Genomic DNA, 11,758 nt, shown 5'->3' with positions numbered 1-11,758 from the left:
CAGTTTACTGTCGTGTGTGACAATGAAAAATGTCAAATATTCACATTTGAGAAGCTGGAAATAATAAATATTGGATATTTTTACTTTAAAAATGACTAAAAAATTTATTTAGTTATCAAAATACCTGCTGATTAAAGTTCATCAACCAAAATATTGCCTTTTTACTTTGGTATATTTTAGTAATTGCTTTTAAGAGTAAAAATGTGCACTAAAAATACAACACATTGCTTTAGGTTATCAAATCTGTTCCAAATCCATACTACATAAAAAACAGAGCGCACCATATTCTGCATGCTAATTTTATACAGTATGCTACATACTAATCGCCATAGTATACTGTTGTTGCAGTTAATATACATATTTCACAATTTTCTACCAACAGGAAGTTTTTAACATCCTTTGGAGCTGTTTCACAACTTAATGTTGTCAGAACCTCCTGGTTTCAGTATACTAGAAGTAAAAACATTGTCAGTTGGGACGCCATGTTTCAGAAGAGCTGTTTTAACTTTTTCAGCAGCTAGCATGATTTAATTTAAAGCTAGAGAGCGGAACTTTTACATAAAAACGTACGTTACATCCGGGCTCTTACCAAACGAGTCGGCGCCAGGTAAATCTTTGTTTTTCGCAGGACACCGGAGTATTTAATCTGGTGACTGTGGCGGCAACCCCGCGCGGGCGAACCGTTAGCGATCCGGTTTACGTGATTGGTTTGCCAGAGTGACGAGAGGCGTTACCGTAGCGACGGAGACGGAGTAGGCTACAGCTACAAATATGGCGGAAAACCTGGAAAGCGCTTAGGACAAGTTAGAGACAGTCGGCGGTCAGAGGACGGGACAGAAATGAGAAAAGTGACGGTGCTAGCAGTTTTTAAAATAATTACACTCTAAAAAAAAATTAATTAAAGAAAACCAGCAATATGGTGAGACATACGTCATAATCACGCGTCGACAGGGTGCGTGTAATTCCTCCCACTGCCAGAAGGAAGAGACAGGAAGAGAAAGGTTCAGCATCGAAGATTTAAGGTTAAATTAACCAACTTTTCACAAAAAAGATCAGAGAAAATACTTAAAATTAAAATAAATTATTGTGGCAGAACGTTTTTTCATTCTTCTCCCGTTAATCAGCTCTCAATTCTTTAGATCTGCTGAACGGTATAGACAGAAATTAAAGCAGCTCCACCTTGAGCAGTGACAACATACAATAATATATCAGTCAAACATATTAGACTGCAGGACAACTACTTTTATATATACTTCAAAAACATTTTGCTGATTATGTTTATGCACTTAAGTAGGATTAAGAGTCCAGGACTTTTACTTGTAATGGAGTATTTTTACATTGTTGTATTGGTGCTTTTACTCATGTTGCTTCCACCACTGCTGGATAGTAAAAGGATCTCATAAAATCTCACGTTACAACCTCTTTGTGGGTCAGGACCCGCAGGTTGAGAACCGCTGTTTCTACTGCTGACATTTCCTCTGCTGTGTCCCTGGCTGCAGCACTTGAAACGTGAAGGCTCAGTACGGCCTGCCGTGTTCACCAGATGTTAATTTTTCAGTGCAGGACACTGATGAGTCAATACAGTTTTCATCAGTCAGACTTTGTTGTTTCTTTAAAGTCTGCTGTTGTTGTTGTTTGAATCATTTCTACAACTCATTTCAAGTGTTAATCAGTGAACTCTAACTGCTTTGAAAAAATATTTATACGCAATCGACTTAGGAAAAGTTTCTTGTACATACATGTCTGTGATTATTATTATTTTTTACTCATGTAGCCTATAACTCGTACATTGAAATGTATGAACTGCATATTGTCTTTCTAATAAAATCATAACCTTTTTAACAAATTACTGCTGTCTTTGGAGATTAAAGTTCATCAAAGAAACAAATGGAAGGAAAGTGTAAATTAGACATATTTATACAATCAAAAAGTATGTTTTAAGCGTTTGTTTTTACCAATTGTGCAAAGTTAAATGCATTTTCTGTTTTATCAAAATGTCCCAAATTGCACTTCAGTTTTTGTGGTGAATAAGAGAAAAATATATGTTAAAAATAAACAAGTTGGCAAACATTTTCAGGCAATAATTTTTGAATAATTTAAATAATAAATGTATTTTTCTAAATGAAAACATTAGAAATTAGCCATGTTTTTATATCCTAGCACCAGGATAAAACGTGGAGATGTCAGAAAAAAAGAAAGTAATTTATAACTTATATTTCTGCATCTGTTTCCTAGTTATATTGCTTTAAAAGTGACCATAATGTGTTAAAAGTGGACACTGTTTGGGATGGATGGTGTTAATTGATGAGTGAATCTGATTGGCCGGTGCAGGGAGAGGGGGGCGGGGCCTGTGGGTTCATTCAGTGGGTAAATCATGGTTGGCAGTGAGGCAGCAGCAGCAGCAGTGATGGCTCACAGCTTCACTCAGGAGTATTTTCAGATCCCAGTGGTGACCCGAGCGTACACGACTGCCTGCGTCCTCACCACCGCTGCTGTGGTAAGAAACAACAACAACAACAACAACAACAACAACTACATCAACTCAGGAACAATCAAGGAAACAACAGGGGATTTTAAACTCTGACTTCCAGGCTGAGATTAGACAGAAAACACACACTATTATTATGGATGCAAGTTTTCAAATAAACTTGAGCACTGAGCTGTTTACAGTTTTTCTTTTACTGAGAAAGTAAATGTGTTTTTCACCCAGAAATGGCAAAATTATCGGAGACTTTCATGATTTTTCCAAAAGATGCAAACTGCTTTAAAATGTTAATTAAGCTTGTGAAGTGTTGTATGAGATCTGCAGGTGAAGCTGAAGCAGCGTCTGAATACTTAAGGGGTTAAAGTATTAACTAAAATGAGGGCACTAAAAGAAGCTAAATGCCATTTTACTCATTTGCAGACATTAAATATCCACAAAATATTAACTATTCGTGTATTATTTGATACTCAACTTGCTGATTAATCTCAAGCTGTGTGTTATTTTTTAGCAACTTGAGGTCATCACCCCCTTTCAGCTCTACTTTAACCCAGACCTCATCATCAGAAGATACCAGGTAACATTTATCAGCTATTTTAATCAAGTTCCAACACGTACATGCAGTGTATTATCACATTTACTCTGTTTTTCCTCTGTCTCTCAGATATGGCGCCTGATAACCAGCTTCCTCTTCTTCGGTTCTCTTGGATTCAGTTTTGTGTTCAACATCATCTTTCTGTATCTTTTTAAAAAACAGGATAAATATCTCAGTTCATCTGTAAAAACACTGCTATAAACTCTAACTGTGGCGTCAGGGAGAAATCTGCAGCAGAGTCCTTAACTGAATGAAGTTATCGATACTGTCGGATGCTGGAGGAAGGCTGCTTCCGGGGAAGGACGGCAGATTTTGTCGTCATGTTCCTGTTTGGAGGAATCGTGATGACTGTATCCTTTTAGACGTTTAGCACAAGAACAAACTGCAACTCCTGAAGTTTTACTACAACGATGCTTCAGGTGCAGTCGTTACGACCTCTTTAGGTAGTTCAGAGAATGTATCTCCTGGTTTCAGCTTTGAACGATTATTTAAATAAAACCATCTGAGTAGGTCAGAGGGAAAATGTCTCTAAGGTTTCAGAAGTCCATTCATTTTTTCTTTCACAACAGCACTTACAGGTGCAGCTCAAAAAGTTAGAATATTGTGGAGAAAGTTTGTTTTTGTTCATAATTTAATTCAAAAAGGTAAAATGTCATTGATTTTATATTCATTACACATCTCAAATGATATTTTCTTTGTAAAGTCAGCAGTCTTCCACCATGATTGTGGTTTCGTGTACTGAACTAGAGAGACACAGGATATTTATGATGTTTGAATAGTAATTTCTATCAAACTTGAGATACTGAGTTTCAGATTTTTTTGAGCTATAAAGCCATAATGACCAAAATTAGAAAAAACGGCTTCTAATATGACATAATGATTATACAATATATGATTGAATTAAATTATGAACAAAAATTAACCTGATAATCTGGTATTCTAATCTACACACTTATATGTGTGTTTTTATGTAAGAGTTTTAATTGTGTGCAGTGGATTAAAAAAGCACAATATTCACCTCTGAAAGGTGGTGGAGTACACGTATAATGTAGCATAAAATGGAGACACTTAAGTAAAGGTTAAGTATCTTAAAATAGTTTCTAAGTAGCGTACTTTTAGTCTGAGAAAATCAGAGAAAAACGATCTTAAAATCGGACAAATAAAGGCGGATAACTGAGAACTTCCAGTCAGTTTTCAGGCAATGAGCAGCCTGATAAACATCTCATTTTTCCCTTGTGCTCTGACTAAAACATAAAACCAGATACTGTACATGTACATGCAGCCCTGTCTCTTTTTGATGATGCTCAGCAGTTTGTAGTCAGAAGCTCACGTTCACATTCCAGGTTAATGATATAGTCCTGGGTCTGTCGGCTGCAGACGTCCCTCTGGGGCTGAAACAGTCAGTGTGCAGGTTTATGGGTTTTTCCTGGAGCCGTGTTATGTTTCATGGACAGTTTTACATGCAGCTATATGAAGGCTAATTCTACTGTAACATCAGGACAGTACAGTGCTGAGTGTATTATCAGGACAGTAACGTGCCTCACTGACATGAAAGGAATGTCAAAGGTTGGCTTTTATTTTGAAGGGTTTAGCATTAGGTAAATAACAACACCTGCTGTGACAAGATGTCTGCGAGTATTAGAGAAAAAACTCTTATATTTATGTTTACCAAAGTAGTTTCTGACAATAATGGACAACATACAGTACATGTACGGAAGCCCATTACAGCCAGAAAAATAAAAAATACAGATAACATTTTCTGAAAACGTTGTTGCAAGTCAGAGTTTTCATCCAAAACAGACGTGTGTGTTGATTTTTTCTGTCATAACAAAGTGGTGAGTTGTATTTAACCTGAGGACGTGCAGCTGTTCGGTCTGTTCGCCAACGTCTTCTTCCTGGGTCAGGCCTTCATCATCATGCTGGTGTACGTGTGGAGTAGGAGGCATCCGCTCGTACGCATGAACTTCTTCGGCCTGCTGAACTTCCAGGCCCCGTTTCTCCCCTGGGTGCTGATGGGATTTTCGCTGCTGCTCGGAAACTCCATCGTGGTCGACCTCCTGGGTATAAAACATTTTCACCGAAAACCAACGACTTCTGACGTAACCAGAGCTTGTTGGGTTAAATTTTAAAATCGCAGGGGGAATAAACTGCATCATCAGTCGTAGCAGTTCAAAACGGATCCTGAGTCCAATTTAAAGTTTCTAAATTGTATCAAAACATCATTAAAGCCCAAGAGATTTATCTTGTAATGAGATGAGATACCGTTTAACACGTCAGAAAGGATATATTTCTACGGTTTTTGCACCAAATTCCATGTAAAACACAAAACTGAGTGCCCAAATGTTGTAATATCTGACATCTAGTGGCCTGATAAGTTCCTTCCCTTCTCAGGTATCAGTGTCGGTCACATGTACTACTTCCTGGAAGACGTGTTTCCAAACCAGCCGGGAGGAAGGAAGCTGCTGATGACACCAGAACTTCTGTAAGAACCAGAGTTCACCTTAAAGGAGTCCAACATGTTTTTAAAAAATCTGTAGAAGCAGAGCTGAAATTTCTGACACGACTTCATCCACTGTGGTTTCTCTTTACAGGAGGACCATGTTTGACCGGCCGGAGGACCCAGACTACCGTCCCCTCCAAGAACAGCAGCAGGGTGGAGACCTGCAGCAGGATGAGGAGCCACACAACTAAAAACACAACACCAAGAAACACAAGAGGAGAGTCTGAGGATGTGGATTTACAGAGTCCTGAGCCCTTTCTTAAAGGCTGCAGAGACACAGAAGGACTGAACTGAAAAACAACTCTATCATGAAAAATGTTTGCTTCTTAAAATCATCTCTGCTTCCTTTAGCACAAAAAAGTCCCAAAGGATTATGGGAGCTTATGACACGCTCACACGATTAATGTTTGTGACTCCAGAGCAGTTATTTGCACAGATGCAAAGAAAACCAGACGACTGAACCTATTTGTGCTTTTGCTTACGGAGGACGGAGAGGACCAGGACTTAACCCACAACCCCGTTCCCTGCTGTTGTGTCACTGCCGCTGGTTCACACAAACTGCCGACAGCCTGAAATCCCATCAGCCCCGTCTGCACACTCTGCACTTTCACCCGCTGCCTTTGTGGGTCAAACACTGGGGACAAAATGGAAATTGCTTAGCACAACAACAGGCAAACAAGTCTTTGCAGGACCCCAACAAAACACACTCCATCATCGCTTCCAACACGGCTCCGCTGATAAATGTTCGGCATACGACATAACCAGACAGCAAATCAAGCTTTCACTTTTTTTTTTATTTTGTAAGAATTATTAAAATGTACAAAAAGACAACAATTACAACATAACAATATATTATCTGAGACTGGTTTGTGATTTTTTCTCCCTCTGTGGTCAGGTAAAGAGAGTCAGTGGTCAAAGTGAGAGAGCAGCTTCTCCACGCTGAGGGTCGTAAAGGGAAAACACAAAGGAGGAACATTTTCTACCGTGGGGCGGGGTGGGGGTGGGGGGGCTTTGCCAAACAGAACATAATATTAATAATAAAAAATAAAAAAGCGACACGGTGAACGGCAGACTGAGGAACCCGGTCGAGCAGAACAGACTTCCCGGCGCGCGATGGAGGAACATCTTTGTTGACGATGTCGTGAACCGTGACCAGTGTCATACCTCAAATCTGACGAGCACCGGTCCTGTAGGGGGCGCTGATGCTGCTGCGTCTACCATGCAGGTGCTGTGTTCGCCAGTCGCCTCATTCGCCTGTGGAGGGAAATCGTCCGACCGTCAGCAAAAACAAGAAGGAGAAAAAGAAGGAGAAGGAAGGAAGACAAGAAAGATGGAGGAGAAGAAGAGGAACAAGAAGACAGAGGAGGAGGAGAACAGGAAGGAGGACAAGAGGACGGAGAAGAAGAAGAAAAAGAAGTAAAAGAAGACGAACAAGGACAGGAAGAAGAAAGACAAGGAGAAATACAAGAAAATGAAGAAGAACAAGAGGAAGACAAAGTTGTCAACTCAGACTGTGAGAAGGTTTATTTGTCCATTTATTCAGTCTTTTATTTTTTAGAGCAGCAAGAAATGAATGAATCAAAAAAGTAATCATGATATGAATCAACAATGAGAACAATCATTAGTTTCAGCCCTGATTGTGATTAGAGCTACGACTGAATTATTTCTGTTGACTTTGTCATTAATTATCTGTCTATCGACTAATCAATTAATCAACTGTTTCAGCTCTAAATTAGTTGACGACAGATTTCTTTCTATTAAATCTTTATTTAATCAGGTAAAAGTCTGAAAGTAAATTAAAATAAATAAATAACTGGACGTAAAGACACTGACCTCGTGTTTCTGTCCTGGTCTCTGATCTTCTTCTCCATCTCTGCGTCTGTCAGGGTCTCCAGCAGGGGGCACCACTGGTCAGCGTCGCCTGTGTTTCTAATGGCTATCTCCACTGTGGGCAGAGGGTTCTCACTGAAAACAAGAGACAAACACTTCAGCCTGACTCAGTTTACTCCAAGACTTCTTCCCACTGCTGCTCAAAGTTCCTGCTGCCGTTGTTTTTTCCTTTCGTGTGACTCAGATCAGATGTTTTCTAACCACAGTCACTTTTTCTGCCGATTCCGCGACTAACTGAACCCTGAAAGATATCATATTTAAAGCTTCAAAGACAAACACCTCACATTGTTTCCGTTACAGTTACCAAACATTATGACATGTAGCTAAAACATTTAGCATGTTTTTGACAGTGAGGATAAGCAGCGTGTGCGAGCGCGACAACAAAACAGGATCATGAAAGAAAACCGAATTCCTGACTGAGCTGTTATTTTAGGAAACAGCTCGGCTCAGCGGAAATTAAGCGTGAAAACAAGCACGAGAAGCGAAGGTAAAATAAAACGTTTTGGTAACTTTATCCATGTGACTGTCGCCGTGACGACACGCCGGCATTAGATGCAGGTGAAACTGTCGATAAACAAATGAACATTCAAAGAAACTTGTTGCGACACCGCCCTGGTTCGACAAACTCAGCTCGGTTTCATGAGACTTTTCTTTGCACTGCAAAGCTGTGTTCTCAAAAACAATATTAGGACGTTTTAATACAACAGACAATGTAATTTAAACGTCTGTTCACAGTCAAACCAGTCAAAAAATCAGCCGGAAGAATAAAACCAAACATTATTCATAAAGTACATGAACTTAATGACATTTATATCTCATTCCTGTCACTAATTCCCAGCTGTATAGAACAACAATTCCTGGTAATAATCAATGAATGCAGCCACAAAGAGACACAATGCAGCCACAAAGAGATGCATTTTAAGGACTTTTTTATAAAGATGAATTCAGTTTTTAAAACCTGCAGATTCCCAGCATCAAATAAGCAGCAAAATAAAAAACCCTAAACTATCTCCTCCACAGCAGACGTCCAGCTGTGACAGAGATCAGCGCAGGGTTTTGAAATGTCGTTACTTTACAAGCTGGGAAACTCAAACTCAGACGACAAACTGTCGGCTACATTTCACCCACAGAGCAGCAGCAGCGAGCACAGAGCATGAACCTAATTTAACCCACGTCAACGTCAGACTGGACGTTACAAAGATCAGACACTGAAACACAACAACAGACTCAAAGGTCACAGACATGTCACCATGGAAAATACACATACAACAACAAAACATTTCAACACTGCTGGATTCTGCAACTCCCTAACATTTCAAAACAAGGAAATAGTCAGATTCATTCTTCAGATTTGTGTAGGAAACTTACAGACTCTGACTTTGACTTTAAAATGTTCCTCTAAAAATAATAAAACACTGAAGAACACACTCTCAGACACATGCTTTTCTTCAGCCCTGTGTTTCTGAGTGAGACCGTACCTGAAGGCGTACGTCCTCTGGTGCCAGCTCAGTTGACCCCGGATGCTGTAGGCGATGGTGGTGACGAACTCTCCGCCCAGGCCGAGCTCGGAGCAAAGCTTCAGAGCAAACTTCTCTGGAGAGTTCTCCCTCTCAGACATGTCCCACTCAAACTGGTCCACCAGAGAGATGTTCCCGACGTGGATGTTCAACTGGAACACAAAAACATTATGTTACTCAGGGGAACGGGTGGTTTGAATGATCCTCAGTATGAGCTACAGGCAGAGGAGAGTGTGGAGCGTCACCTTGATGATGACCCTCTGGTCCGTCTGGTCCTCCAGGATGCTGTCTGTCGGATAAGACTCGATCTGCTGTCGGATGGCGGAGGCGATGGCAGGGACGAAGGCCAGCGGGTTGAGGTCCAGGTCGTCGCAGAGGATCTCAGCGAACATCTCAGGTGTCATGAGCTTCTCTGAATGTCGAAAAGAGGAGGAAACGCAGCTTTTAACAGTCTCTAAGAAATCTTTACTTCGATGCCATAATTTTATGAGCTCAGGCAGAGAAAGTGATGACGGGACGCTACCGTTCATGTTCCAGGTGAAAGCATCTCTAAGCTTCTGTCCCTCAATCTCCATGTCCAGGCGGATTGGAACCAGAACTTCAGACTGAGTGGCGTTCTCATGGATCACGGCTGGATCATGGTCGTCAAAGCTGAGCAGGAAAGACACAGGACAAAAGTTACCAACACTCAGGTTAAAGAGCCTGGTTCCCACTGAGAAATAAATCTGAAGGTGCATCTTTACACCAGACGGCTGTGATCTCTACTGGCTGACAAATGTCAAATCACTGCTCACCACAGAGGGAAGGTCCTCTTCTTGTCACGGCCCAGTCGGCTGCGGTTGATGGTGGTGGAGCAGGGCACCGCGTCCAGGTGGTGAGAACTGTTGGGCAGCGTGGGAACCCACTGACTGTTCCTCTTCGCCTTCTGTTCCCTGGGGGCAGATGAAGACGTACGCTAGTTAGCATGTTAGCTTCAGTGATGGGGAGAGAACGAGAAGAGAAACATTCTCTTTGTTTTCCACCTGGAGACAGCTCTTGGTGAGTAAAGGAATGACGACCGTTTCTTCTAGACTGGTAGGTAAACAGCTGTTAATGCTAACGTTGGCTAAACAGGTGTCCTCCTGACCACATAGAGGTTTTTACAGGTGAAGTACCTGAGGTAGGCGGGCGGCTCAGTGCTGATGGAGACCGCTTTGTACTTCTCATCGTTTCCCTCGAGGATCTCCTCGACCTCCGAAGCCTTCAGCAGGGTCACACTGGTGGCCAGCTGAGTGTAACCATGATCTGGATGACAACAAAGACAGAATCATAGAATTAATAAGGAGATCTTCTCATATCAGAAGGAATAGATGATGCTGAGGATTCAAAGCTCAGCACAGCTCCAGCCCAGCAGTAGACATGTAAGGACTGGACTCTACTGACCGTGAGATGACTCCACTATTTTCTTCCGTTCTTCTACTGATGCCAGTTTCCTCCATAGTGACGGGTATCTTTTATACAGGGAGCCTCTGAACATACGGAGGTAGTTTCCCACCTGAACAGACAAATTCATATTCAATAAACACGAAAACTATAAACACGATGTGTTTATATTTCATACTTTTGATTTTTATTCCACTGTATTTATCAGACAATTGACGCATTATTTCATTTCTAAGGTGGAGTTAATAGAAAATCATCTTTAAACGCACTTTACATCGATATATGTTAAAACTAACGTGCAGAGAGTGTGAGGAGCCGTAACAAACTTTAATTTGATCAATTTCAACAAGCGCGAGTGTTACAGATTTAATCTGACAGAGATTTAAAACAAACAGCCGCTGTGTTGTGATTAGCGTTGGATAAACGCTGTTAGCTACTTAGCTAGCTGTTAGCTAGCCCCGCCGGAGAAAACCGAGTGAACCTCTGAGCGAGGCCGAATGTTTCCAGGTCAGACCTTATCCCACCACAACAGTTACTGGATTAATGTGTTTAACCCTACCACATATTCTCAGTTAAATTAACTAAATAACAAAAATAAATGAATGAGCCTTGTTGCGCTGTCCTCCCTCTCTGTTAGCATCTTCAGCTAGCTGCTAGCAAACCGGCTGCCAGGATTAAAACGACGCTTCTCAGCCCACATGAGCAAATAAATAAAATAGCGCTTTAATAAAAAGGCGAAAACCTCACCTCCGATCCGATCATGTAAAAGTCTCCATCCTCTTCGAGCTGAAATTTGACCGGTTTTTGTCCAAACGTTTTGCTAAGCGCCATACTGCCATCAGACAACAAAGCTCTGTGTTACTGCGCAGGCGCGAAGGGCAAGGACGACCTGTCGCTGAGAAATGACGTCAGCATCACGACGCATGTCAATCAACAAATCCTTATAACAAAACTTTATGATAGATATTTAGAGCAATATCCAGTGGTGTAATGTAACTGAGTACCTTTACTCAAGTACTGCAAATTTGACTAATTTGATATAATTCATACTTTTACATTTTATGACACTTTATTCATTTATCTCACAGCTGCAGTTACTTTACAAATTATAATAATGTAAAAGTCACAGGGGTCGTTTTCCTTTTAAGAACATTTTGCTGATTATATTTACATACTTTTACTTATTGTCAATACAGGAATTCTATTTGTAATGGAGTATTTCTACAAGGTGGTATTAGTACTTTTACTAAAGTAAAATATGTGAGTACTTCTACCACTGGCAATACCCAAAAATCTAATCAAATCAAATCTATATCTTTGTAAAATTATTTCTGTTATAAAAACCCTGTTTA

At 40.6% G+C, this 11,758-nt stretch overlaps 2 protein-coding genes across 2 annotated transcripts; one reads left to right on the top strand and one right to left on the bottom strand.

Annotated features, from left to right (window-relative positions):
- Positions 1-2,341: 2,341 nt before the first annotated feature.
- On the top strand, positions 2,342-7,401 carry derl3 (derlin 3). The gene is made up of 7 exons (XM_018673695.2): positions 2,342-2,497; positions 2,994-3,059; positions 3,147-3,220; positions 3,334-3,427; positions 4,943-5,138; positions 5,469-5,559; positions 5,669-7,401. Exons 1-7 carry the CDS (start codon positions 2,375-2,377, stop codon positions 5,766-5,768), a joined length of 744 nt encoding a protein of 247 aa, XP_018529211.1. The 5' UTR covers positions 2,342-2,374; the 3' UTR covers positions 5,769-7,401.
- Positions 6,351-11,290, bottom strand: smarcb1a (SWI/SNF related, matrix associated, actin dependent regulator of chromatin, subfamily b, member 1a). The gene is made up of 9 exons (XM_018673693.2): positions 11,154-11,290; positions 10,407-10,518; positions 10,139-10,268; positions 9,779-9,916; positions 9,508-9,635; positions 9,230-9,396; positions 8,946-9,136; positions 7,411-7,542; positions 6,351-6,831 (listed from the first exon to the last, which is right to left on the bottom strand). Exons 1-9 carry the CDS (start codon positions 11,235-11,237, stop codon positions 6,792-6,794), a joined length of 1,122 nt encoding a protein of 373 aa, XP_018529209.1. The 5' UTR covers positions 11,238-11,290; the 3' UTR covers positions 6,351-6,791.
- Between the last annotated feature and the right edge of the window lie 468 nt (positions 11,291-11,758).

The sequence above is a fragment of the Lates calcarifer genome, linkage group LG13, assembly GCF_001640805.2.
Source record: "Lates calcarifer isolate ASB-BC8 linkage group LG13, TLL_Latcal_v3, whole genome shotgun sequence".
Classification (NCBI taxonomy): domain Eukaryota; kingdom Metazoa; phylum Chordata; class Actinopteri; family Centropomidae; genus Lates; species Lates calcarifer.
This window is presented reverse-complemented; position numbering and strand designations above follow the sequence as displayed.